We start from the raw sequence: 25,556 nt of genomic DNA, 5'->3' as shown, positions 1-25,556 counted from the left end.
TCCAATCAGGTGTGAATTTTTTTCTGGATCCATCCAGAAGAAGCGGTTTGTGTCTTTCTTCCTCCATGCCAGAGCTCTGCGACTTCAGAAACGGTTTCTGCAGGCTTCCCTCCCTCTGCCTCAGTGCACAAAGAGAGAAGGGAGAAGGGTGGGGCACAGTAGAAAGGAAGGAAGTAAAAAAAAAACAGACACCAACTGTGGGAAAAGAAGGTTCAAACCCTCAAGGAGAAGAAAAAATTGACCGTTGCAGTTTAAAAGCGCTATAAATTGACGGTATCGTGCTGTTTTACACAAACGTACCTCTGGATGTTCACAGAACTGCTGCTAAGGTTTGAGTTTGTGTTAAAACCCGCTGCTCATAGGTCAACTTGGTTAATTTGTCCTGATTTTTAAGGTTCTGCTTTGCTTTGCTGTGTTTTGGCATCTAAAAAGAAGTAAAAACCAAGCAGAAGTATCCAAAAACTCAGAGTTATGACACATGCTATTAGGCTAAAGTCATTATTCAAGCAGCATCACAAAGGGACTCGCTGTCTCCACTTCCTGGATCAGAACCAGACCTGGAACATTGGTGTGTTGCTGCATCTTCCTGCAGAACCTGCTAAAGAAAGTACAAATTATTAAACTTTAAATTACTTTAAGACAAATGTAAATCTGGAAAATGTGGTGTGCATTTGTTTTGTTGAGAGATGCTCAATTTGTGTATTTAAAGAGACAGTGTACAATATTAACTGTTTAAAAGGAGAAATATGAAATAACCGGGTGCCATGTATCCACCTGAAGTTCCACCTGAAGTTTCAAACAAGTTGACCAAATGGCAAACGCCTGAGTGAACCTAGCCCCGCCTCTGAGACTTAGCTCCTCCCCCTCTCAGCTCCTTCAGACTAGCTAGCAGCAATTAGCAAACACCTGGTGGAACTACTGTCCTTTAAATGCTATTTTTCAGAGAAACTCTGGTAAAAACGTGGTTGATGGGTTAATAGAGGAGCCATGTTGGATGACTTCCTGAAGGCAGAGCTTCAGAAAGAGCAGGAGCTTCTTAAAGAGACAGAGGCCCAATTTCATGGTGTCAAATAACAAAGTAATACAGATTTTGAATTGGTGAAAAGACAGTATAATAATTAAATCCATACATGTTTGATTATTCAGATGTCACTAAAAATCCCCAAGTGGCAGTTTTAGCTTCACCTGGTTCAAATTCTGTAAAATAATAAGTTTCATTAAACAGTTTTAATATTACATCAAGCAGAAAGAGCTGAGCTTTTCACACTATTTAAACTAACATATTTACTCTAAATAGCGCTACAAATGACCAAGCGTTACCTAACGGAGTGCTGCTATTGCATTTTAGGGAATAAAATGTTTATGTTCTTATTTAAAAATTAATTAAATCACATGTATTTGCATATTTTAATGTATTTCTAATGAATAAATATGTTTTAAATTGCCAAACAAAAAATTAGCATACTAGGGCCATTTTTAATTAATCATCAGAATAATCAATTAATCTGATTAATCGATTGTCAGAATAATATATTATTAAAATAATCATTAGTTGTGGCTTTAACATATTCTTAGTTAATTTTTTTAACAGAAAAACATGTTAATCTGCAGAATTGATCCATCATGTGAGCTGCTGAGCCCAGAAAAGATCTGGAATCAGCTGATCGTGGATCAATAATGTGTGATCAGTTAATCAGTCAGTCTGTAGGAGGCAGTGCAGGCGGACTGATCGCAGCTTACATCTGGATTAATATTGATTCATCTCCATCTTGGCTGGTCGGTGAAGAATTTCCCAGAGTTTTTAAAATGTGTAAATTTAATCTGATTGTAAAAACAGACAGAAAAAGATTTATTGAGGATTTATTTGCTTTATTTCCCAATTCTTTCTCTTTGGATTTTTTTGTCTGCTAGCTTTCTGTCCTGAAAGGCAAACCTCATCATCTATGCTGGATATTTGTTTCCATAAATAACTTGAAGTTAATCAAGTGATTATTGTTTTAATACAGCTTAAAAAAGCTAAATATTTTCTTCTGATATCAGATATCGATAACCTCAAACTCCTGAATAAGTTTAGCCTCACTGTTCTATAAACGCTGATGCACTTTTTCCTTCCACTCAACCTTCCCCACCTCAGTCAGGACATGAATGTTTGGCCGACCTCAGATCCCAAAAACATCCTGATCCGCTGAACTGAAACGCAGCAAAGCGGTGTGTGAAGTCCTCGCTGCAGGCTGCCGGTCAGAGCCGCCATGTTGGATGATCGGGGCAGGAAGACGGAGCAGAAGTCGCCTCGGTGTGACGTTTCACCCGCCGTGCGCAGCGCGCTGAGGCTGATTTAAGAGTTTGGGTTGGCAGCGCCACACCATTCCTTAACACCGGTGTAGAGGAGGAGAACCGGTTGGAGCAGAGAGTGATTTATTTAACAGGAGCTCGTCTCCATTCAGGCTGCAGGAAACTAATTCAGTTCTGATAAACACCAGAGTTTGAGTCGGATTTGGTCAGAAAGTCAGTGATTCTGCTAACAGCCTCAGATTTAACTGTGTTGCTGCTTTATTCTCTTCTTTAATTTAATGTTTATTTCCTTTAACTGCATCTGGTTTCATTTTCACCAAGCAGACAGAAGAGCTGATTCCCTAAAATATCAGTGAAGGTGAATCTCTTAATGTTGACCTTTCCAGACTTTTGGATCCGTCCGAACCTTTATCTGTTTGTTTATATGTCACTGTTATACAATAACATATTGTATAACAGCAGCATTATGCTGCCATCACCATGTTAAACTGTAGGATGTTGTGCTCAGGATGTTGAAAAATGCTAGTTTTCCAACACATAGGAGCTGATTTCTGGCAGCAACTGGATTTTATTTGTTGGATTAAGAGAGGCTGAGTACATGTGCCTGCCACACTTTTTTTTCTTCTCCTTCATGAATACAGAAAGAAAAAAGTCTAAAATCTGCTAGAAAATAGCTTGTAAATTTCTGAGTCTGACATAAACGGGCTGAAGTTTGTGATGAAAGGTGTAGAAACTTTTCCGGAGCACAAATCACCTTCAGGTTGTCCGTTCAGCGATTTTCTAAGACGTTTTACCAACTTTTGGTGACCAAAGAAGGAGAAAATGCCCATTTCCTCCCTCGGCGTCTGCAGCAGGAAGTGACCACGCTGAGCACTCCGCTCGGCGGTGCTGGCCGGTGACTCGCTTCCTGTCTGTTGCCATGGAGACCGGGAATGGCCGGCCAGCGGGGCTCCATTAGAGCCAATTAGTTAGAACTCGCTCTAAAACGGCAGCGGCAGCTCCAGGCCAACAACTTTCACTAATTATGGTGCTTTTTTTAAAAGCTGAAATTACAGGAGCGGGCTGCTGGAACTGCACCGTCATCTTCCTGCACCGGGGTTACCGGGGTTACCGGGGTTACCAGGGCGACGAGCGGGGAACGTGCCGAGGCTGCAGCCGCAAGCTAGTAACTTGGGCTTTATTTTCTAGTCAGCCCACCAAAATTATAAATCTCTCAGCTTGGGGTATGTTTGGGGTTTTTGGTTGGGAATTTTTCCCTTGGCAGACTTTCTGTGTTGCACACCAAGCAGCTTGTGTTTAATAGCCACATATGAGAAACATCCCAACTGGAGGAGAAAATACGGATCTGTTTATGTTCCAATCGGCTTAAACAAAACCACACATTAAAGACTGATCTCTCCTTGTTCTATACAGGCCGTTTATGTTCCATAAACATGGCGCATCAGGGCCATTCAGAGAAAACAGAGAAAACTTCCTACAAAAAACAGACATTTCTGAGCTCTACAAGTTTTAGAAGAAAAACTGTTTCAGATTAGTCAAAAAAATGTCTAGAAAAAACAAGAACATTTCTGGATTTGAAGTGGAAATTTTCACAGAAAGAAAATACAACTTTTCTTTTATTAATCTCAGAAAAAAATAAGAAAATCTTCTAATAAGTTGCAGAAAAAAATCTGGAAATTTCTAGTAAGAAAGTTTGAAATTTCTGACTTTCTAAGTGTAAACTTTTTGACTTTTGAAAGTCAGAAATTTCCACTTTTTTCTAGAAAATTTCTGAGTTTTATCTTGCAGATTTTTTACTTTAAAACAAACATTTTTTTATTCTTTTAATTCTGTTTCATTGCCCGTAACACACCAATCTGCTTCAACGAACCCAGAGCTTTAGTCTGGCTGTGTTTTGACCTCTGACCTCCTTCCTTCCAGGCTAAAGATGCCCCGGACCCGGCTCTGAACCCGTGCAGCAGCCCGGCCTCTTGGAGGCGCCACCCTCAGCCCGGCGCCTCCTATGACCGGCTGACCAAGGCGGGTGGCGCCGCGACCCGAGGCGGGGAGCCGTGGTCCAGCCGAGGCCCGGCGCCGGCGACCCGGACGGAGGGGAGAACCGGAGCGGGAAGCAGAACCTGGAGCCACTGTCAGTCGGAGCATCGCTAGGCTGTGGAAGCAGGTCAGAGGAGATTTACTTCTAGACGGTTCAGAAATATTGAACTTTTAAAAACTTTGAAAAACTTTTTCACATTTCGTCACTTTAAAGCTACAAACTGGATGAATGTTGTTTTATTGGTCAGATTTGACGGAGAAAATGTATATTTATAAGTCTTTAAACCAATCTGAACTTTGACTAGGTCATTCAGACATCTCCTTTGAGGGGTCTTCGATGTTTTTGCACTTTTAACAAACTGAACAGACAAGCTGACGTATTTCTGACTGAAATACATCATTTTATGCCTATTAATTTGTTATATGTTGAATTAATGTTAATATGCATTTGTTATATGTTGAATTAATGTTAATATGTATTTAAAGTCATAACCTGAAGTTTGAAAAAATAAAGAAATAAAAAATCCAATCAGAAATTTCATGACCCTACTGCAGCTCCTCTGTGTCCCCCCTGTGGGCCACAGCCCCCATGTTGAAGACCTCTGGTGTAAATCATGATTGTTGGTCATTTTTCTTTCTGGATTTAACTCCGTCCATCTTCCCATCAGCTCTAACCAATCAGGTTGCTGCAAAAAATGTTTTTTTCCCCACAGCATCAGTAGAGGATCTGGATATAAATGGATGCCACACTTTTCAGATTTTATTCATGAAAACTTTAAAAGCCATAAATTATTTATATCTCCTCCTCTTTTAATTGTGCACTACGTGATGTTTGTGATTTTAAGATGAATTAAAAGTAAATCATCTCAATGTGAAGCAGCTTCAGGTCAAGCTAAAGAGAAAAACTCAGAAAATTTAATTTTTGCATCATTAAATTTATATTTTTCTGTGATAATTTCCTCCAAACTACCGTTTAATTAATATTATCATCTTTATTTCAGGAGATTATTTTCTGGAAGTTTACTCAAAATAAAACATATTTTCCCATAATTGTCACCAAATGAGCTGAATTATTTGTCTGTAAATTATTTCAGATTATTTTTAATCTGAAGCATTTTAATCTAATGTTGCTGTATTTATTCCTCGGCAGCTCTCCGTTCAGCTCTGAGCCAGCTTTCCAGCAGCCATGCGACCCGATCACCTGCACCAAGTGAACTGGAGGATCCCTCTGGATCAGCCTCTGCTTCCTCTTCTACTTCCTGTTGGATGTGTTATGATGTCATAATGTTTCTCCTCTCCCCCCCACACTCTGCGCCGGATTGTCCTGCAGAACCAAACCACCTCCCTCCCATGTGACCAAAAGCAGGAATTCTGTTACTCCATCAGCCCCAACTCTTCTTCCTCTTCTTCCTCTTCTTCTCATGCATACAAACAACCTGGAGCGTGGCGAAGGCTCCAGCAGCTCCAGCAGCGCCGCATAATGGCTGCTGGCTGCATGGCTGTAAGTAGAAAAAGAAAAGCACTTGAAGGCTGCGACTCGGCATGCGACTCGGTATGCACGCTGCTTAAAGGAACAGTCGGCGAAATTGGGATCATTTTATTATTTTTTTGTTTATTTTTTTGTGATTCGCTTCCTGTTCCTTCTCGGGGTCAGGTGGGGAAAACCTCGCTGAAACGCGATGAACATGGAGAGGGAGTTTCAAACGGAACACCAGTTCTGGATTCGGACGGAAATGATCAGATTTATTAAACGAAGTGACGCGAGTTCTCCATGAAATGAAACGCTGCAGCCCGATTGGTCCGGTTGGAGCCCAGCCCGTTGCCACGACGACACTTTATGGTTTCTGAACCGATCATCCCGATGCACCCGAGTCAAACTGCTAGGATTCACATTAAAACATCTTAGTATCATTAAAATAAGACAAAATTAATATACAAGTAACTTGCAAGTAATTATGTTTTTATTTTAATTAAATAATTCCTTAATATTTATGAAAAAGTTCTAGTTCCACTGGCAGATTATTTTATATACAATAAAAAATTTTCCCAGGTCATTAAGTGAAATAATCTGCCTTTGAAACTGGAATGGTTTCATGAATATTAAGGAATTATCTAATTAAAATAAAACATATTTATTGCTGAGAAGTTACTTGTAAGTTAATTTCATCTTATTTCAAGCAGCAAAATGTTTGCACTAAAAAGTACACTAAAATACTTGGTAAGATTTTGTGTTTTTGCAGTGTAACTCGTGTTGCCATGTTTTGTTTTTTCCATTTTTGGATTTGTGGCCGTGTTGCTGACTTTACAGTCGAGCCGTTCTAACTTTGTATTTTTTCCTGACATCCAGAGTCTTTTTCTGGTCCCTCTGTGTGAAGCAGCTCCTGGCGTGGCTGAAAGGTCAGAGGTCGGCGTCTAATCCTGTCTCTGTGTCTTGACTCAGGGCTTCTAAAAGCGGGAGGGAGACGTTGATTTAAACACGCGAGCGGATCGAGTGTCTGGCCATCGTATAAAGTTCCTCATCATCTGCTTTTGTCATTTTCATCTGAATTTACCGGAAAAGCTCAGATTAAAAAGATTCCACTAATATTTGGATGAACGATTAGAAAGCGCTTATAAGTGCATTTTGAAACTAAACTCAAACTTTTCATTTTCTTAAAATAACTTATGGCAATTTTTTCATTGAGTGTTTTGTTTTTCACTGCAAAAATCTAAAATCAAAAGTACTTTTTAGTTTCTAGTGGAAATATATTAGTTCAATTGAACTGAGAAAACAAAAAAAGCAACTTTTCAGCAAGATATGAGATTTTTAATAAATAATTCCTTAATATTTATTTAAAAGTACTTAAACATTTTTCAAGACGTTTTATGCGAAATATTACCGTTTTAAATCAAGATTAAAGAATTATTTTCTTGCTAAAAAGTTTATTGTAAGTTAGTTTTCTCCTAATTCTAGTTTACTAAAATATTTGCATCAGAAATTAAAAATACGTGGTAACATTTTAGTGTTTTTAAGACCCAGTCGGATCATTTCAAATCCAAAATGAGTCATTGTTTTCCTGCGGATGGATGTGAACTCCTGTTCCTTTGGATCAGAACCGGTTCCGGTCTCATGGTGACGGGCTGCTGGGATGTTTTGAAGCTCCAGTTTGGGATTAAATCCCCTGAAGCTGCTGCTGTTTCATGCCGGGTGTCAGGAATGTGAGGCGGAGGTTTTTGTGCGCTGACGTCAGGACATTTCGCTCCACTTTTCCTGAAGGAATCCGACAGGAACTCAACGTAACGGTCAGAAAAACGTCCTGCTTTTCCGGACATGCTGTGTGTTTTCACCATTGCTAAAAACAAACAAACAACAAAAAAAAAACAGGGAAAACTGCTGCAGAACTACAGGAATCATAATCATTTGTGTTTCTTTTTTGTTTTTTAACTTTGTGCCAAAATCATTCCACAGTATTTACGGTTTACATTTACCAACCCTCCATGCTGACGGATGATCTGTCTCCAAGATGCTGGATTAAAGGGGAGATGCTCACTCTGAGGGGTTTTCTGTGTCCGGTTTTGTTTCTTTGTTAAACAAAATGTTATTTTTGAGTCTATATTGGATAGATTTTATTTAAGGAGAAATGTGTAATTTTGTAAAGTGGGCCTTATTGTTGAACTATATTAAGTATTTGTCCATCTTGATTTTTTTTTTATTTTTATCTTCGTCGTTGCTCTTACACTCCTGGAGAGTCCGTTTTGTGTTCTGGTTGCTAAACATGAGCGTTTTCTCACAGGTCAGAGAGGAGAGAGGCTTTCGCTGTTTGTTTGTTTTTTATTAAAAGTGAAAGTGGCGTTCTTAATCAGAGCAGATTGTTTCTGTTAAAGACGGACCGTTTGGTTCTCCAGCCTCAGATCTACTCTGCTTTCCCTCAGAAATTCAGGGTTTTTACATCTGATGAAAGCATTCAGATCCCTTCTCTCCTCACACATGTATATGTATATAAATGTAAATTGCGAAATAATCTAACAAGAAATGAGAATTAAAGGATGATATTTTTAACTGGATCCCTCCTCTCCCTCAGTTTTAAACAAGACAAACTCTCTGAGTTATTACTGGATCTGAGTGGAGCCAGGTGGGCTGAATGAGAATGCTTTTTTTATTTTTTACCCCTCTCAGCTTTAGATTTAAACGATGTGCATGTTTTACCCGTACCGCACTCTGCATGTAGGCCTCTTTAAAGCTGCCAGCTGTACAGCAGACCATATGTATTCTAATAAAAATAAAAAACCAACCTGTTTGCAACACGTCTGTGTTATGTCCACTTCTGTTTTTTTGCTTACTGTTGGAATCGGAGCGTTTATGCGTGTGTGTGTGTGAGAGAGAGGGAGAACAACAGCTGACTGCGTGCAGAATAAGCAAGCAGGCAAATTGTTCGGGTTCAAAGAGGGAAAGCCACAAGCTGCTGAAGAATGCCAAGTCAGCACATAACGCCGCTCTTAAAAACAGCTACACCTCAATCTGCTGATCATCTTCTGCTCCCAGGGAACCCAGCCCAACCTGTTTCTGAACATCATGTTCCCTGTCTGTGCAGAAGTATTCACACCGACCGGAAACCAGACTCATTTACTGGGATTTTATTCCAAAGCGGAAGGAAAATGATTTTCTGCAGGACCAGAACCAAACATGGAGAAGAAGCTGAATGCTGCTGTGCTCCACTAATCTGGGAAAAAACTCCCAGAAAACTGAAACGGCAGAAACAGAGTTCTTGACCTAAATATTTAGTTTGAAGCTAAATTGTAACTTGGAACTATTTAGCTTGTAAATAAAATATTTGGCAAACTCAGAGCTAAATAATTAGCCCCATAAAAACATAATGAGCAAGCTAACTGTTTAGCTCCAAGCTAGCTAACATTTAACAGAGCTAAATACTTGCACTTAATATTAAGCTCTATAGATATTTAATAAGCTAACTTGAGCGCCAACCTGTCTATTTAGCTCTGGGCTAGCTAAACATTAGCTTGTAAATTTGGCTAGCTCAAAGCTAAACTTAAATTTAGCTCTACAAAAGCAAACTATCTCCAAACTACTAGCTTGTGCATTAAATATTTAGCAAGATATTCAAAACTATTTAGCTTCATAAATATTTAATAAGCAAGCTAACTAGCTAAATACTTAGCCCAGAGCTATTTATTTAGATAGCAAGCCAAATTTTTATGTTGCAAGCTTGCAAACTGAAATTTTGACTTGGTAATTAAATATTTTGTTTGAAACCGACATCTACAAACGAACAACATAAAAATATGGCAACAAATGAACACCCAGTTTTTTCTTTTGACAGGCTAACCCAAATTTATGACTCTGGTGTAAAAATAAACTGTGAAATGTCCTTTCTTTTGTAAATGACACCTTTCACCCAAAATGAAGCGACACCAGAAACCATTCTGCTTCACTAATCTATAGAAAACAGTTAATCAGAAAAATTAACTTCACGCTGCGGCTCAGAACAGACCAGTGTTTTAAGAAATCCCACAATACGACACTTTAATGTTGGTCCTTTTTATAAAAAAAAACACATTTAATATTTAAAGAAAAAAGTCTCAACAAAAAAAAACTTAAAAGTTAACAAAAATTGATTTCTTTAAACAAAAGCACATTTTTTCCAGCTCCAAGCTCCAGGTTGAAGGCAAACGGCTCCAGCTCCAACATGTTCTAGTGTAACAGAAGGAAAAGTCTTCAGTTTCAGTGCAGCTGGAAATTTCCTCACATTTTAGGTTCAGAGTTCAACTTGGAGACAAAAAAATACATAAGGTCAAAAATGAATCATATTTACCTCAAGCAATCCCATTTATCTGCTTTATTTCTGGTGGATTTACTATAAATCGGGATTCTTCAGGGTTCCTACAAGAGCTTTTCCAGACTCTAAATAATGGATGATTTCCATTATTTTTATGAGATCTTGTTGGGTTCTAATCAGTTTTTCCATAAACACATTAAAAACATCGCTGAAGCTGGCTTCTAGATCTGTTATAAAGGGCTATTCCACAGTTTAAAACCTGGAGTGAATTATCTCATCCTTTCCTTTAAATCAGTTTGTGATCAGTAACTTCTTTGCTTCACAGAAGTTTGTTCTGGTTCTAAACTAAAGCTAGATCTTGGCTCTGGTGTAAAAATAAACTGTGAAATGTCCTTTCTTTTGGTTTTACAGTGAGTGTTTCTGTCAGTAACTCAAAGCACAAACTCCAGGTTTAAGTACAGGTCACTATCTGAATGTCAATAAAAATGATCTTTTTTTAGATAATGAGTCTTTTCCATTCTCATCCCGACTTGGAAAACCGATCAAATCAAATTTCAGACGGGTCCAAACTGCAGGAACCAAACAGAATCCCAGAATCCTGAAAGAAATGAACTTCTGGGGTGATTTCACAGTCTTCATATTCAGCCCAGCTGGGTTTTGTCGTAATGCTTGAGCTACGCGGCGGCGCCTCAGACGGCGGCGGCGGGCTGCGCCTGCTGAGGGTTGGTGGTGGCGGTGGGCGTGGCCTGTCGGGGCAGCGTGTACATGGCGCCCAGGAACTGGTCGGCGATGCGGCCGGCCTCGCGCAGGCCGCTCAGCAGGGCGCCGTGAACGGTGGCCGGGTAGTTTCTGATGGTGTGCTCGCCGGCGAAGAAGAGCCGAGGGACGGGCTGAGGAGGGAAACGTTTACGAGTTCGATCAATGAAGAATCAATAAATCAATAATATTTAATGTGACAGACAGCAAAGTTGCTCATTGCTGTGAAGTGGGAGGAAAATGACAGAAGTTTGAAATTAGCAGGGCATCGATTGCAGATTTCTGGCAGATCTTCAAAAACCTGATTCTGATTATATTTTCTTAAAAAGTTGCTGAGTTGGCAGCAGTGAGGCTGTTGACCAAACCTGCTGGTCTAACATGACCGGGTGGTTTTCAGACATTCTGGGTAAATGGGGTCGGAGGTTCAGATCCGTTTCAGGTGTGAATATGAACATTAAAGGAAAAATGGGCTGATTATTTGTTGTAATCAGACCTCCTCATCGATCGTTTGGGATTCTAGCTGTAAAACATCAGATTGGACGTCAGTTTTTGAGTCTGTTTTCAGGTGGATTTAGGCCTGGATTTAGGCCTGGATTTGACTAGGCCGTCCTAACATGAATATTCTTCAATCTAAACCTTGAATCAATTATTCTGATGATTATTCAGATTTAAAAAATTGGAACATTTTTCATTTAAACACCTGAGCCTTTATTTACAAACTAATAGAAAAACATAGCAAAATGCAAATAAACAATTTGATTCCTTTTTTAAAAGAGAAAATAAACATTTTATTGCCTAAAACGCAACATCATTCCTTTTAATTTAAAATGTATGAGAATATTTGTACAGGTTTGGCAAATACTGTTTTCTTTGAGTTTGTCATGCTCCAGTTAACGATTAATCGATTACTGAAGATTATTTAAAAAATAATCTAATCACAATTAATTGATTCAGTTCTGATAAAATCCTAATAAATGTGACGTTTTGTGGTTTTAACTTCAGAAAACGGGACAAGTTGAAAGAGTGTGAATACTTCAGTTTGGTAGTTTTAAGTGAGAACATAAAAATTCGCCTTGTTCACAGTAATCGGCATGGCAACATCCCAACAGCTGGCAAACATCTGCTGGTTATTAACTGCTGGGATGCCACCCCTCCCTCTCCCAGTACTCCCAGTAAGCCACGCCCCCTCCCACCTGTGAGGCTCCTGGGATGGCCGGGCCGGGCGTGATGGGCTGGGCCATCAGGTCGTAGTCGTTACCCGAAGAGCCGGCCGCCACGTACGAGTACGAGCCCCTGGCCCAGGGGTCGGCCCGCCACCGCGTCACCACCGTCTCCTTCGGCTGCCATGGCAACAGACAACAACAACAACAGTTTAAAGACTTTCCATGATGCAGGCAGCGGCGAACAGCTGGACGGGGAGCAGCTCCAGCGCCGGCCTTCATGCGCATTCCTTCCTCCCACTTGAAACCAGAAGCAAATGAGTCGTAATGACGGCGGTTTGGACCCGGCTCGGTCTGAGAGGCACGACCGCGGTTCTGGTTCTGAGGGTCCATTCAGGAACAAATTCCTCAGGAAATAAAGTCACATATGAATAGGAAGGAGGGAAAACTGAAAGTCCTGCCTATGGAGGCACATAAGGGCCAATATAGATGGAAAACAGAAAAAGGAGGAAGATTTTTAGCATAAATTTACCACAAAAAAAAAAAAAGAAAAGTGGAAATTTCTGAGCTTCCAAAGTCGAAAAAATTAATAGAAATTTTTAGATTAATTGCAAAAATTTTCTAGACAAAAAAAAATTGGAATTGTTTTAGTTTAAAAAGTAAAAATATACTACTAGAACTCAACTAAAAGTTAAAAACATGCTAATAAAAAAATGCAACAATTTTCATATTAATATCAATATTCTAGAAAAAAATGTGACATTTCTGGGGTTGAAAAGTAGAAAATTTGCTAAAATAAACTCAGAAATTGTGACATTAATTTGAGACGTGTTATAGAAAATAATCTGGAAATTTGTAAGTTTCAAAGTCAAAAATTTCTTAGAAAAAACTAAAATTTTGAGAATAATCTCAGAAAAAAAAATTGAAAATTTGGAGTTTCAAAAGTTGAAGCCAAATAAAATTTCTGCAGTTAATGATTTTTTTGTTTTATTTCTTGCAAATTTTCACATTTTTTTCTGGAAAATTTTTGCGTTTCATCTGAATCTTCTTGCAAATTTTCACTTTTTGAGCTAAAGGTTTTTTAGATTTCTTCAAATTCCTGAGTCTTTTGGCAGTTTTTCCCGCTCTGTGTAAAATGGCGGCGTCTCTACCTGAGGCACGGCGCTGCTCCCAAATATCCCTTTGAGAATGGCGAGGCAGCGCCCGACGATGACGTCGTCGCTGATGTTCTCCATGATGCCGGCCGCCTCTCCGGCCATCAGGGCCAGCAGGATGGGCGCTGCGGGAGGAGCGGTCGGTTTCAGGTGAACACAGAACGTCAGCAGCCTGCAGAGCGAGAACATGATCTCATCTCACCTTTGTAGAGGTTCCAGAAGAGGAAGAGTTCGCCCCGGCTGGCGGTGGTGGAGCCGACATGACCAAACAGGTTGACGCTCGGATCCCAGAAGACCCGGTCGAAGCACAGCACCACCTTCCAGCACACACAAGCCACAAAACAACAAAAACTTCATTTAAAACAGGTTTATTCCTGCAGCAGAGCAGAGAAGAGCTCCCTCTGCTGGGGAAACCAGGAGCAAGCAGCTCAGATTGCATAATAATGCAGCACTCTCTGCTGCAGCAGCGACTGGAGCCGGAGCAGGAAGGACAGCAGTGATGCAGAATGAGCAGCAGATTACAGATCTGCCTCAGACCAGAACCAGAACCAGAACCAGTCCTGCTCTACACCGGGCCCGGATCATGGAGGAAAACTAAGTTACTAGTTTCACTGTAAAAAAAGAACTCAAAAAACTGCAAAACGCATCACAACAATAACTCACTTCTTTATTAATTTAACATACTTGATCGTATTTTAAAAACAACTTTATCAATTTAAACTGGTGAATATGGGCTCCATCTTTTCCATCCTCATTCCTACACGGATCCCTGCTGGGGTCAAACTGCTGCAGGGTTTCAAAAAGAGCAAAATGTTTATAAAAAGACACAGAGGGAAGTAGTTAAACTGCTCATTAAATATTTAGAGAGCTAAATATTGCACGTACAATTCAACTTGCCGTTTCACATTAGATCTGCCCACAGCCTGGAACACTTTAACTCACTTCTTAAAACTCATTTTTGTTCTTTAGTTTTTCCATAAGGCCTGACTTTGTGATTTACTTGCCCTGTCTGTTTTAATTTCTGTTTTATGAATACTGTGCAGCACTTTGGTGCAGTTAACATCTGGTTTTAAATGCTTCATAAATAAAACTGACGTCAACAAATATTTAGTTTCTAAACCATTTACTTTGACGCTACATGTTTTGTCAGCATTACAAAATATTTAGTTTCAAGCTAAGCTACTTAGCTCAGAGCTAGCTAACCATTTAGTTTGAAAACTAAATATTTAGTTAAATATTTATGAAGCTAAATGTTTTTTTTTCTAAAATAAATATTTGGTTATGGTTTGTGTAACCTTTTAGAAATATTTAAAGAGAATTTGCAATAATTTTTCTAAAAAGAGTAAAAAACATTAGCAGACAGATTGGGTACAATCTGCCCCCTGCAGGTGGGAGTTGGCATCACATGAACTTGTTGCTTTTCACCATTTTTGCAGAAGATTTGCAATAAACTCACATTTATGCATCAGTGCAAATAAACCATGTGATGTTCTGTGATCACATGGACTGCTGGGACGTCTGACCTTGTTGAGGTTTCCAAAGCCCATCCTCTGAATGGCCGAGGTCTTCCACTCTGGCAGCGGCGGGACAAACTGGACGGCGGGCGGCTGCTGCTTCAGCACGCCCAGCGGCAGCGTGCACAGGACGGCGTCGCACTTATATATGAAGGTCTGCGTGGTGGAGCGCGTGTTGACGGCGATGACCTCACATCCTGCAGCGGGACAAGATGGAAACCTCTCAATGCACATCTGGATGAAGTCTACTTCCTGTTTCGGATTGTCGTGCGGCGGAACCTACCGGACGCCGTGTATCGGACCTGCCGCACCGCCGTGTTCAGCTTGATGTCCAAACCCTCGGCCAGTGCCACAGGGACGCACGAGTAGCCGTTCCGCACCGTCAGGTGGCTGCCGGTGAACTCGAAGTCGTCGTCCTGAGGAGGCGACACAGAGCAGAGTCTCACACCGATAAAGTCCTGGGAACGCCGGAGAGCTGGCGGGTTGGACGTGTCGCTACCTGATCCCAGTGCTTCAGAGACAGGGTGGAGAGGGGAGTGGCGTTGGCAAACTCCAGGTTGGCAAAGTGCCAGTCTAGGATCTGCCGATCCCGGGATGAAAGGTAAACATCACTGTGGGAAAGAAGGAGAAACACAATGTAGAGGCGACTGCATTCCAACAACGCTGCTGCCAACGTTAAACTACTGATAAACTAGGATACAGCAGTAAAAACATGAAGTTACATGACTGATAAATGAAAAAGTTTAACCAGAGGGAGCAGCAGTGAGAGGCGTCTCACCTGGGGGGGTTGGCCTCCAGCTCCTGCAGCTTCTCCTCCAGCTTCACCTGCATCTCCGCCAGCTCATCGTACTCCTACACAAACAGCCACACTCATTATTTAACACTGATGATAAGAGGCTGATGCATCCAAACAGCAACTTTCCTGGTAGGAATAAATACTAACATGCAGTATAAGGGCTGATAAAACTCGTCTTTAAAGCAGCAGAGAAACGTTCTCACACACAGAGGCAGTAAAGTCGCATGTTTGTCAGGAAAGTATAAAAATCAACGGTTTACTCCTTTCGCCATGTTTCATTATTACATCTGAAACTTCTCCATTCATCTTTGGAAAATAATCGAAGCTTAAAGACTGGATGGACAACAACAAAACAAAACAAAAAAAGAGCTTTTGTAAAACACTACAAACTCACTCCAGACCACCAGGGGCAGTGTGGAGAGGCAAAAAGGATGTTCTAGGTGTGTAAAAGACATTTATTATTCTTTACTCCATCTTTCTTCAGGACATCACATTAAATCCCATCTTTACTGAGAGTCTGCTACCATAAGAGTTGGTATCTGAATTTTAAATATCCAAAATAAATGAATAAAAACAACAAATAAAACTAATTATAAAGTCTCTCTAAACAAAACTGACTGGTTGTTTTCCTCTTTGAGAGAAAAGAGGAAAACAATAAATCACGCTAATGGAAATTATTAAGCTCTTTTTAATTGATCATGCGATTCACTGATTTACTGCTACTGTGAGAAGCTTCCCACAGCATGATGCTGCCACCGCCATGCTTCATCTTGGGGATGGTGTATTCAGGTTTTTTCACAGACACTTTCAAGTGATTCTTCACTTTCATTCATAAAGGAATCATTTTCTCTACCTTCTGTCATTCTGTCACTGTAAACACGTTTCAGTCGTTTCAGGCTGAGTCGAGCTGCAGTTCAGAGCCTGAAACTAGCTGAGGGTGTGTGGCGAGTCCACGCCCACAGAGCTTCAGGTCACGCAGAAACGGCTGACTCAACCTGTTCGTCCCTCCAGCACAAACTGGAAGAACCGTCCAAAGGTCAGGACAGGCTGCAGCAGAGACGCGGACTGTGGGAGGAATCCCAGGAAAGAGCGGCGGTCTCGCTCATGGAGGGGTAATAAATCCACTCAGCTGCACACAGACTCCATCCGCCTCGCTCAGAAAGTGTAAACAGATCTGCAGACAAGAGGGCCGGCGGAGCGCGATGCGAAGCCTTGAAGTGGTTTCAGTCTCTGGTTCAGATAGCAGCTGTGTTTAAACCACACAGAGAGGTGATTTATCCGCACCAGAAATAAAACACCAACATTCCCTAATAATACATCCAAGCAGGAGACTAAACCACTTAAAACGGCTCGTCTGGGTTCTTAGACAGCATGGCATTAACGTCCTCTGAGCCGTACATCCTGATCTGCTGGTTTCTGCTCTAATTCAGATACAAACTACCAACACGACCAGCTTTCCTCCTGCAGCTTCACGTCATCCATCCACTGATCTCACGGCGTTACCTTGCAGAGCGCCGTCAGGTCTCGGTGTTTGCTCTTCACCAGGAACTCAGCAGTGATGTCTCTGGGCGGCTTCACTTCGCTCGCTTCCTTGTACTGCTGGTGGAGCTCCTTGACGCGCTCCTTAGTGGAAACCATCTGAGAGGAGAAACCAGGTGGTTAGCTCAGGCTGCAGAGCCGACGGATGCTGCTAACCACTGATGCTAACCACTGATGCTAACCTTGTTGAGGAGATCTCTCAGCTCTTCCTGAGTCTTAACGATCTTCTTCCAGTGTTCAATCTGCTCGTCTTTAACATGTTTCTCCTGCAGCCTGCGCGCGCGCGCACGCACACACACACACACACACACACACACACACACACACACACACAGAGGAAGAGATGTTTCACATACTTCTCAAAGTTCTTCACGTTGTCTGATGTTTCATCCACAAACTTTTGTGTATTTTTAAAACATTTTTTAGACTATTTATAATCATTTCTACAAAATATCTGAAAAGTGTGGAGTGCATTTATATTCTTTGTAGAACCAGGTTTTACTGCAATACCACGTGTTTTAGGATTCATCTTTACCAACTCTGCACATCAGTGAACATCAGCGTTCGTCTTTCCACGGAATCTTAGCTAAACTTTGACTAGGCCATTCTAGACCATTCATATGCTTTGATCTAAACCAGTAGTGTCCAAATGTTTTTGTCACACGGGTCAAAATTGTAAAGTCATAATTACAGGCCAAAGCAATATAATATCAAAAACAATTGAAAAATCACAAACAATTTATATAAATCAATCTGTTGTCACTGATCAGTAAAGAACTAAGCACGCCGTAACTGAAATAATTCATAATTTTTTGATTGAATGTGAATCAATGAACAGCCATGTAAAAGGATTCAGCAAATTTGACCAATAAAATAAAATTTAACCTAATTTGTTAATCTTTTTTGGCTCGTTTGGTTATTAAAAAATGCATCAAACATTTTGCACTATAAGATTTTAATCAGTTTGTAAGAATTTTTCACTAATTAAAAACAAATAAAGTGTCTGTGAGTGAGCCGCCTGTCCTTATGTCACTGTTTCAGCAGCAATGCACTCTTCCAGTGCTCCCAGTAAGTCTGTGTGGTTCTTACTGGATGACCACCTCCAGCGCCTGGCCCAGTGAAACCGGCTTGTTGTTGAGGAAGTTGAAGTCCAGCTGGTGGCTCAGGTAGGAGGTCGCCTCCAGCAGCCGGTTGAACTCCTGCTCCACCATCTCGTCTTTTTCCTTCGGGACCTGAAAGAAACACGAAGCAATCAGGATACGAGCATCATTAGATCTGAAATATTTACACCTTGATCCTTTAAATCTGTTAGTATTAGTGAAAGTTTTCCACACTGACAGACGTCAGTTACTTTATTTCTGATCTGTTCTTCAGATCTGTTTGCCTGCTTCCTGCTGTCAGACCGGCTCTAAGGGAAACTCTGATTCTCCAGGTCAGGCAGTAATGATAATAAATGTTTCTGGATGATAAATTGTCCCAGAAATTATTTCAATAAATGATCTTTTTTTTTAAATGTAATGCAGTTTGTCCTCTCAAAGATCAACAAACTTTAATTTGATAAAAACACTGAAAACTGGAAGTGGAAGATGTTTTAAATGTCTAAAATAATAAAATGACAAAAATCAATAAATAAAAACAGAAAAACGTTAAATTATCAACTTAATTTATTATCCAGTTAATTGAAGATGTTGATTGATTTAACAGCAAATTCTGTTTTTCCACACAGATCAGGTTTGTTTGTTGCTTCATTTAGAATTTCCTCACCATTTTTAATCTGAAATTAAAAAATGTTTGACATTCAGTTTTTCCAGAAAGCATGGCCTTTTCCTCAGAATCTCTGCAAACATCGATTATTCTCTTATTAGCAGGCAGTGAGTTTCACTCCATGCTAGCAGAAAACAAATTAAACACACAGTGCTTCAGGTCGTTAAGCTCTGCAGCTGGATCACTGAACTTCTCTAACGTTGTCTGAGAGACGCCCCTTTATTTAAAATCATCATTTATACAAAAACATTTTGTCTGGACATTCCTCAAATTAAAGCTGCTGCCTGTTTCTGGTCCTGCATGTTTGTGAAATGGTTGCATTACAAATGGTTAAAATCTTCATAATTTAATTCAACGTTAGGAGTAGATCATGTAAATAGAGATATACATACACTGGTGCACCGTTCACCCTTCAGCAGGACAAGAGGGAGGGAGAGAAAACAGAAACATGTTGAGTTAAAAACATGAAACGTTCAGCTCAGACAAAGCAACAGGATCAGTTACACACATGTTCAAACATGTTATGTTAAACAGAAACATCACTGAAAAGTTCATTCCACCAAAAAAAAGAGATGAAAACTACAATAACAGCTGATACATCTAAGCATTGCACTGGGAAGTTAAGTGGAAGGAAGAACTCCCATTTAACAACCTGTATGGAGATTAAAATTAATTTTGCAGAAGAAATTGGTGCCAATATCTGATTTAATCACTAGCTGGACTGGAGAGGAAGCAGATAATCTATGGGATGAGGAAGAAGAGACGCCAGACGAGACGAAGGTCGCTGCTTCCTGAGCAGAGCCACAGGCGGATCCAGCTGGTGAAGTTCCTGGTGCCAAAGGAGCCCAGACCAAGTACTGAGTGCAGATCCTCCACTCTGCTCAGCAGCACCGCATTTCTCCATCAAAAATCATTTTTACTGGTTTAACATTCAAATTTTGAGTTTTTACAACCTTCAGGCCAGAATCATCATAAAAACAATAAATACGTTTGTATAAAACATAATTTTCAGTTTTTAACTGAATTTCTAAAACAAAAAATGAACTTTTCACTGATTTTCTGTCTAGATGAGTTGGGATTTTGGGGTAACATGCAGGCGGGGGGCAGCTTGTGGCTGTGATGTCATACTATGATGTCATACTCACAGCCTGGCCGTTGGCTTCGTACAGAGGACACTTCTGCTTGATCTTGGCCAGCTCCATGTTGACCTGCTTACTGACCACCGCCATGGGATTCCCTCCTGATCAACACAACAACCGGTTACAAACAGCTCCCCCTGCTGGAGGATCCTGTAACTGCAGGCCCTCCATGTAGTTACAGTAAAACAGGGATGTTAAAAAAACGAGTCATCTGCATCATGAAGGTTCTTAAGATCAACTCAGTGGGAAGCAGGAAGTTTCCTGCTGTTCAGAGATTCCTACCCAGTCCGGTTACCACCATGGCTCCCAGGTCGGCTACATAGTTTCCCTTCCTGAACGTGGCGACTCTTCCTCCCACGCGGTCCTGCATGCAAACAGTGTGAGAAAGAGATTAAACTGAAAGTTTGTTAGAATCAGAATGTCAGCAATTTCACAACGTGTTTTGGGTTCAAAACAGACGGAGATTAAATTAATTGTTAATTCAATACAAAGAAATTCAGAAAAATAAATCAAAACAACTTGAAAAGGAAACATATTTATTTAAAGCCTCTAAAATGATAGCAGAAAGAACCACAACATATTATAATGAAGTCTAAACAAAACATCCAGGACTTTGTGATTGTTTTGCATACAAAACGCCCCCAAAAATATCTAAATTATGGATGACGGTAAATGTGACTTTTTGTTACACACAGTATGGATTATGGACTGTAACTTGACATGAAGTAAGAAATACTGCCTCCTGCTGGTGAGCGTTAGCATTACATAAACCCAACATTTGAACATTTTTGTCAAAAATTTGCCAGCAGAAAACTCACAATTATGCAGAAAAGTTATGCAAAAAACCCTCCTGTTTTTTGCATAACTTTATGCAAAAAACAGGAGGGTTTGAGTAAAATAGCAGTGAACACAACCCAACAGAAAACTATTTCACATTTCTAAAACATGGACTTTATAGATAGAATATAAAAGTGACAGTGTAATCCAAATAAAAATAGAATTGTACAGTAATGAACGTAAAAATAATTGACTGATTTAACTAATAAATGACCCACCCTGGCTTCCAGAACTGTAACATCCATCCCAAAACTCTGCAGCTGTCTGGCTGCAGCCAGGCCGGAAACGCCGCCGCCGATGATGATGACCTTCCCCGTCTTCTTCGCTGCAATGGAACCAGAGGCGTTAAACTCTGAATCAGTTTGGATTTTTAGTGAGGTTGTTGTCAGTGTAGTGCATGATTAATGTGCAAAAAGGAAAATCATAAATCAACTTTTTAGAGCAGCAACAGAATCTAAAACATAGACGTAGTTAGAAGCTAACAATTCTGATCAACTAAACAGATGAAGTGAAAATAAAATGTGGGAGATCATGCAACTACAGTAAAAACATGAGATTATTCTAAGGGTTTAGAATAACAGCACTAATCATGTTGTTGGTAAATACATATCAGGTATTAATAGAAATGGACTCACTGGGTAAAGGCTTGACTCTCTTGTAAATGCCGAAGTTAATGAGGCCGTGCCTCTCTAAGTAGCTGTGAACTCTGTGAACCAAAACCGTATCGCCTGCGAGAAAAGGAAAACATCAAATATGAGATTTTCTTCTTGGATAAAAGAAAGAGAAATAACAAATGTATCTTTCTGATGGCTTACTGTTGTATGGAGCTTCCAGCTGCTGAACAGTCGCCTCAAAGGTGAGCTGAATCTTCGGGTTGTCCAGCCACAGCTGGATCTGAGAGGGATCAACACGAGACAGTGATGCATGAAAGCTGCTGCTGCGTTTCTGTCTGGAAGCAAAAGGACACGGGCTGGAGGCGACGTACGGTGCGGTTGCGGATGTACAGGAAGACTTTCTGCGTCTGCTGAGGGCCGCTGATGATGTCGGGGAAGCAGGCGGCTTCCTGGGACGTCATTCTGTCGTGAGGAAGGCGGCTCTGGAAAGCAGCTCCTTCCAGACCTAAAGACGACGCTGCGGTTCACTTTAATGCTGAAATCAATCCTGCTGAATGTCTTCTGAGCTCAAATAGGACAGGTGAGTGTTTTCTTGTGTTAGACTCACCTGATGGTTCTTCAGGTTCGCTGTCGTTCTCCTCCTCCGGAGGCGGCGCCGGAGGAGGGATGACCTGCTTCCTTTCCTTCTCCGCCTTGGCGTTCCTCTCCTCCTCAGAGTAATACTCATCCTCGGACAAGTTGGCCAGGCTTTCGTCCATCTCGCGGTACTCCACCTGCAACAGTAGGCACAATAAAAGCACCATTAAAACCGGCATTCCAGACGGCCACCCTGGCCTTCAGTCGCACTCCTGAAAACAACTAAGAGACAAAAGCAAAGGATCCAAAACTGAAAAATTATGTTTAAACTATAAGAAAAATAATATTTTTTAAACTGTGAAAATGATTAGAATCTGAAAAAAAATATTTAAAAACTGAAACAAAATACTGAAACTGAAAAAAAAATTCAAACCTGAAAATTATTGGTTGAGCCTGAAAAAAAAAAGAAATTTGAATCTAAAAAAGATTTTTGGAATAAAAAAAGGATTTCAAACTTTAAAAATGTTGAATCCAAATAAAACTATTGGAAACAAATATAATTTTAAACTAAAAAGAAGATCTGAAAAAATTATTTGAAATTTGAAACTGGAAAAAAATAATTAGAATTTTTTTTTAAATAATCTTTTAAGCTGAGCAAATATTTGAAATTAAAGAAAATAATTTTTCAAAACAACAAAAATAGTATTTGAAACTTATAATTTTGAAAATAAAAAAGCTCAAAACTACAAGGATTTTTTTCAGTGTTACATATAAAAACGTTGCTCAGAAGTAGAATCCATTTTGATTAATAAACACATCGACACAGCAAGGCCTGCTTCCCTCAGCCAGGGCGGCAGGTCAAAGGTCAAATCTCATGATGTCAGGCTTGCCCAAAATACAGAAACAAAGCTTAAACTTTGAGTTGCCAACGCGACGACAATGAAACCTAAAATGCTTAAAGCAGGGGCCTCAAGCTGCAGCCAACAGGGCGGGGGGTCTGCTTCAACACACCTGAATAAAGAGTCGGGTCATTAGCAGGAGCCATGACTGCATGTTCAAAAGAAGATTTAATCTATCCATCTTTACAGCTTCAGAACCCTAAAATGTTTACTTTTGCTCGCTTCCGCCGACTCGTTCTGCGGACTTCAGCCGAGTCAGCGTCGGCGCCTGCAGGCCCTGACTGGTGGGGGAACGGGGGCCCGCCGGGCTCCCCGCTCGGGGACGATCTCTCCTTTTTCTTCGGGTCCAGCGGCCCAGCGGCCGAGGCGGACGGGCCGCTCTGGACATCGGCTCCTAGCGGCCGTTCGCCCCCCGCTGCTCCCACAGAAGATGAAGAGGAGGAGGACGAAGAGCCTGCATCTGATTTCTTGCTAGACAGCATAATGGAAGACGATGGAGGCCTCTCCTGAACAACAGACGGATTTGATTATATGGACACCCAGCAGCAACAATGACAAGGCAACTGTGAAAAAGACAATCAGAGTGAAATGAAACTAATTTAAAAGTTTTAAAACGGCTTAAATGAAAAATATTTCAAAATATTTGATGAGAATGACAAAGTGTGAGTTGCAGGCGGAGAACAACAAAATAAGTACTTTTGCACAGCATCTATACATCATAAATGTGCAGAAAATGATAATTTGCAACATTAAGCAAAAATCAAATCTAAACCCAACCAACATCTCCCACTATATTCAGACTGTCCTGAATACCTGAATCTCAGTCATTATGGACGGAAGTGGGGCTGCGTAATGTTAGTAAATCATTTAATGGCGATAATATTGGTAAATTTTCTACGATGATATCTGCATATTATTTTCTTCCTCTCCTTCTCATCTGTGTTTCCGTCTCTCTACACATCTGCTCCTCTGCTAAATATTACATTAGCACAGAAAAATGCAAGCTAGAATTTACTAGCCAACAATTACTGAATTCAAAACTGCTCTTAATTATATGAATATTGCAGAAAATTGATCTTGCAATGGCAATGTATTGTGCATTATTTTATTCCGACTCATATTTCTGCACTATTTTGGAAATATTAAAGTCATGCACAACAGTACAACTATAAATAGAGTTTAGAGAAAGTATGAATAAAGTCACGATTTAATTCAAATATGGATCAGCAGAGATATATATGTTTATAGTTTTCAACAAGCAGCAGTAAAATCAGATATGAAACAGAATAATGTCAAATTAAAGGTAATGAGACAACCGCTCTACTGTTTGAAACCATAAATACACAAAATACAATGCAAGTCTGAGTAATACATCCCCAAATAATAACACTTCTCTTCACTGGATGACAGAAACGATGTACAGTGCATATGGGAGTGATGGTTTCATGAAATGAAAGCTCCAAGGTACAGTAACCTTGTCTTGTTTTACCCATTTCTCCGTACACCTGGTAATATCCATTCAAACACTAAGGGACGAAGACAGAACCAGAAATATGGTTACACACGAACTGAACAACACTGTCGGCCTTTAATAAGACACTTGGTTCAAGACAAGCTAACAAAGTCAGAAAAAAAAAACACTCGAAACGTCACTGGCAAAATGTTTGAGACAGTTTAGTCAGGAAAACGAAAAAAAGAGAAAGTTTTTCCTGTGTAATCAGCTTTGTACGGAAGAGGATCAGGACCAGCGAAAAATAAAAAATAATAATTCTGACTTTCCACTCCATCTCCCCATCTCCCCCTACACCCCGGATTTCTAATAAGAGAGCAGCAGCAAAAACAAGCGAGGTGGATTAGCACCAACAACTGTTGGTGTCATCCATGACATGTTACTGTGGAATACCGTCTCTGCTGCTAGCAGCTGTTAGCATGTCATAACAATCAACTGTCATACAGCTACAGTGTTCAGTCAGAAGCCTCTTCAGATTCGTAGCAAGACTAACTGCTACTGGAGACCCTTCCTGCCCAAAGTATCAACATCCACAACCTCTTTCATACTTGGATGATGAGTTACAAAAACAAATGTTTCCCTTTGAAATAAATGACATAATTTTACCATTTTGCACATAATTATGAGAATAAAGTTAACATTATTCTATTTCCTAGTTTACCTGATCTTCTTCCGTAGCTTTGGCATTAATCATCACTAAAATAGCCTTCCCTAGCTTCCTATTTCTATTATGTTGGTTCAATGAATTAAAGTCAGCTAGCAACGGAAGCTAGCACCGAAAGATGGACCCTGCTAGCGCACACAATAGCTTTGTTACTAAAAACGAGCAAAATTTACAACATGTCGGTTAGATTTCATAATCTAAGAACCGAATTAAACAATACAATGCATTTCCAACACATCTAGTCTCTTATTGTAAATGCATGCCGTTAAAATGACCATAGAAGACCATGCTTCTTTAGCTCAGGCTAACAATGAGACGCAGCTAGCAGGTGAGCAGGGTTTGCATAATAACAGATTTGTCCTAAATACGTCCTATTAGAAAGCATTAAAATGCAAATTTATTATTAACACATCAAAGTGAATGCCATAGATTAATAATGGAAAAATAAGATTAAAGACATTACCTCTCAATCCTCCGAAAATATCAACACAAAGACGTTACAGATGCAGGTTTTTCAAAGAACTCTTCCGTGAT

At 40.2% G+C, this 25,556-nt stretch overlaps 2 protein-coding genes and 1 long non-coding RNA gene across 9 annotated transcripts in view; 1 reads left to right on the top strand and 2 right to left on the bottom strand.

Moving 5' to 3' along the window:
• The window catches only part of luzp1 (leucine zipper protein 1), a 37,696-nt gene extending 32,153 nt beyond the window's left edge, over positions 1 to 5,543 (top strand). For all 4 annotated transcript variants that reach the window (XM_007565521.2, XM_007565519.2, XM_016678294.1 and 1 more), the window contains 2 exons: positions 4,213 to 4,453; positions 5,477 to 5,543. In XM_007565521.2, the coding sequence (XP_007565583.1) occupies positions 4,213 to 4,440 (228 nt within the window). In that variant the 3' untranslated portion in view covers positions 4,441 to 4,453; positions 5,477 to 5,543. The remainder of the gene's footprint in view (positions 1 to 4,212; positions 4,454 to 5,476) is intronic.
• Positions 5,544 to 6,585: 1,042 nt separating this feature from the next.
• Positions 6,586 to 7,021, bottom strand: LOC107837812 (uncharacterized). Its single transcript, XR_001663861.1, has 2 exons — positions 6,989 to 7,021; positions 6,586 to 6,955 (listed from the first exon to the last, which is right to left on the bottom strand). It is a non-coding gene; the product is annotated as an uncharacterized LOC107837812 (long non-coding RNA).
• A 2,945-nt stretch (positions 7,022 to 9,966) lies between these two features.
• Positions 9,967 to 25,556, bottom strand: kdm1a (lysine (K)-specific demethylase 1a). 4 transcript variants are annotated; one of them, XM_016678290.1, is made up of 22 exons: positions 25,486 to 25,556; positions 24,323 to 24,374; positions 23,061 to 23,354; positions 21,981 to 22,149; positions 21,745 to 21,890; positions 21,575 to 21,653; positions 21,395 to 21,487; positions 20,978 to 21,084; positions 20,205 to 20,286; positions 19,929 to 20,023; positions 19,176 to 19,193; positions 18,109 to 18,251; positions 17,202 to 17,292; positions 16,984 to 17,118; positions 15,463 to 15,536; positions 15,184 to 15,295; positions 14,968 to 15,100; positions 14,694 to 14,881; positions 13,373 to 13,487; positions 13,168 to 13,295; positions 12,050 to 12,196; positions 9,967 to 10,990 (listed from the first exon to the last, which is right to left on the bottom strand). In XM_016678290.1, exons 2-22 carry the CDS (start codon positions 24,365 to 24,367, stop codon positions 10,790 to 10,792), a joined length of 2,595 nt encoding a protein of 864 aa, XP_016533776.1. In that variant the 5' UTR covers positions 24,368 to 24,374; positions 25,486 to 25,556; the 3' UTR covers positions 9,967 to 10,789. The 4 variants fall into 4 exon arrangements, with proteins under 4 accessions (XP_016533776.1, XP_016533777.1, XP_016533778.1 ...); XM_016678291.1 differs by having other exon boundaries at positions 21,981 to 22,146; XM_016678292.1 differs by having other exon boundaries at positions 21,745 to 21,878; positions 25,486 to 25,555.

Source organism: Poecilia formosa, unplaced genomic scaffold (genome assembly GCF_000485575.1).
Source record: "Poecilia formosa unplaced genomic scaffold, Poecilia_formosa-5.1.2 Scaffold178, whole genome shotgun sequence".
NCBI classification, from domain to species: domain Eukaryota; kingdom Metazoa; phylum Chordata; class Actinopteri; order Cyprinodontiformes; family Poeciliidae; genus Poecilia; species Poecilia formosa.
Note: the sequence above shows the minus strand (reverse complement) of the source record. Positions and strands in the feature narration are given on the sequence as shown.

Excerpts from the sequence above, each read along its gene's own strand:
- kdm1a (XM_016678290.1), bottom strand. The coding sequence starts at position 24,367 with ATGGATATTACCAGGTGTACGGAGAAATGGGTAAAACAAGACAAG. Across the intron at positions 20,024-20,204 it reads CATGGTGGTAACCGGACTGG|GAGGGAATCCCATGGCGGTG; the intron begins GTAGGAATCTCT and ends TGTGTTGATCAG. Across the intron at positions 14,882-14,967 it reads GGTCCGATACACGGCGTCCG|GATGTGAGGTCATCGCCGTC; the intron begins GTAGGTTCCGCC and ends GTCCCGCTGCAG.